The sequence below is a fragment of the Propithecus coquereli genome, unplaced genomic scaffold, assembly GCF_000956105.1.
Source record: "Propithecus coquereli isolate 6110/MARCELLA unplaced genomic scaffold, Pcoq_1.0 Scaffold184, whole genome shotgun sequence".
Lineage (NCBI taxonomy): Eukaryota > Metazoa > Chordata > Mammalia > Primates > Indriidae > Propithecus > Propithecus coquereli.
The window spans coordinates 1,760,368-1,761,985 of record NW_012143190.1 but is presented as its reverse complement, the minus strand read 5'-3'; the positions used below and the strand labels follow the sequence as shown (position 1 = coordinate 1,761,985).

Here is a 1,618-nt window from a genome sequence, read left to right as displayed (position 1 = left end):
ATCCGGAACAATTATCAAACCCCTATGTATAAGAACAGTCATTATCTATCTACAAAGTAGCTCCTGCTGGTGAATAATATACATCTGTAGCAAGTAATTCTCTTGGGATGACCCCATACTACCTAAAGTATGTGTGTTGATATGTAATAATGCACAAGGACAATTTACATTCTTCTCCCCTATTGATTTTTTATTATTAATTTATTTACTTTTTGAGACATGGTTTCACTCTGGTGTCCAGAGTAAAGCACAGTGGCACGATCACAGCTCACCACAACCTCAAACTTCCTGGCTCAAGCGATCCTCCAGCTCAGCCTCCCAAGTAGCTGGAACTATAGGCACGAATCACCATGCCTCGCTTTTTTTTTTTTATACTGACATGGTCTTGTGATGTTGTCTAGGCTGGTCTTGAACTCCTGGGTTCAAGTGATTCTCCTGCCTCGGCCTCCCAAAGTACTGGGATTACATGTGTGAGTCACTGCATTTGGCCCTGATTTTTAATTCTCTGGAAAAATAGCTTCAAACAAGAACAGAGGCTATCTGGTGACTCTAGAATTTGTTTCTATTCAGTTCATTAAAATGTAAGAATATGACTATACCTTCAATACAACATCACCTTCTTGAATATTGCCGTCTCTTGCTGCCAAACTATCTTGTGAAATTTCCTTCACAAATATATGGCTGGCCAATCGAAGACCATATTCTGAAACAATATATTTAAATGTCTTTAGTGTAAAATCCTGATCCATTTATACAGAGTTTAATAATCACTGCATAAAGAGAGTTTTTAAGTATAATCAATAAGAAATCATTCTTGGCCACCCTGCAAATAAGACATTCCCTCTAATTAGCAAAAAATCTGCAATGTCAACATGAAAGCAAAGTGAAAGTGTGTGGTTCAAACAAAAGACTGATGTACTGTGTTCCCATTTTACTGAAAGGGAGAAAACTCTGAAGAGAACATCATTTATTTCTGACCATATATTAATACACCAGCTTCCCAGAACATTTAAGGAATATAATTCTAAATGGTAAATGGTGTGAGGCTTAAAACACTTTGGAAAGGTTGACAATTTTACTGATGACTGTTATCAAGCATGTATTTTTGTTTTTCCCAGCTCCCGGAGCAAAAATATTTGTGCTCCTACACACCTCTGACACTGGAGAGACATACTCAGAGTATTACCATTCACTATGTATAATAGCATCTCAAAGGCTTACAAGCAGCCAGGCAGATGTGAGCAAGAGTTACAATGCCAGTCCTTTCCTTTATACACCCAACAAAGTATCCAAAAGTGAGGCCACATTAAGTGTATCTGTGGTTGAGGGAACAAAGTTTAGGAGTCCAGAGAACTGTCCAGGTTCTTGCAACAGCTGTGGAAAACATATTTTTTAAAAAACAAGACCAGTCAATACAACTATCAGTATAATGTTAATATAAAAAGTACTGCCCCTGGTTCTGTGAAGAAAGAGTCTTACTGCATTAAAAACAAAACAAAAAACCAAGATGGAAAACAGAAAATTTTAATGTAGGTAACTTGCTACTCAAGCATCTGAAAGTTCCATCAGAGTTACAGTTTAACTTAAGGCAAATATATAGAGTGCTCACAAGAAGGAA

At 37.1% G+C, this 1,618-nt stretch overlaps 1 protein-coding gene across 1 annotated transcript in view; it reads right to left on the bottom strand.

The window, feature by feature from the left end:
• TJP1 (tight junction protein 1) overlaps positions 1-1,618 on the bottom strand; it is a 121,696-nt gene that overhangs the window by 70,751 nt on the left and 49,327 nt on the right. Inside the window, exon 6 of the mRNA XM_012642713.1 lies at positions 600-703. Coding sequence (XP_012498167.1) covers positions 600-703 — 104 coding nt within the window. The remainder of the gene's footprint in view (positions 1-599; positions 704-1,618) is intronic.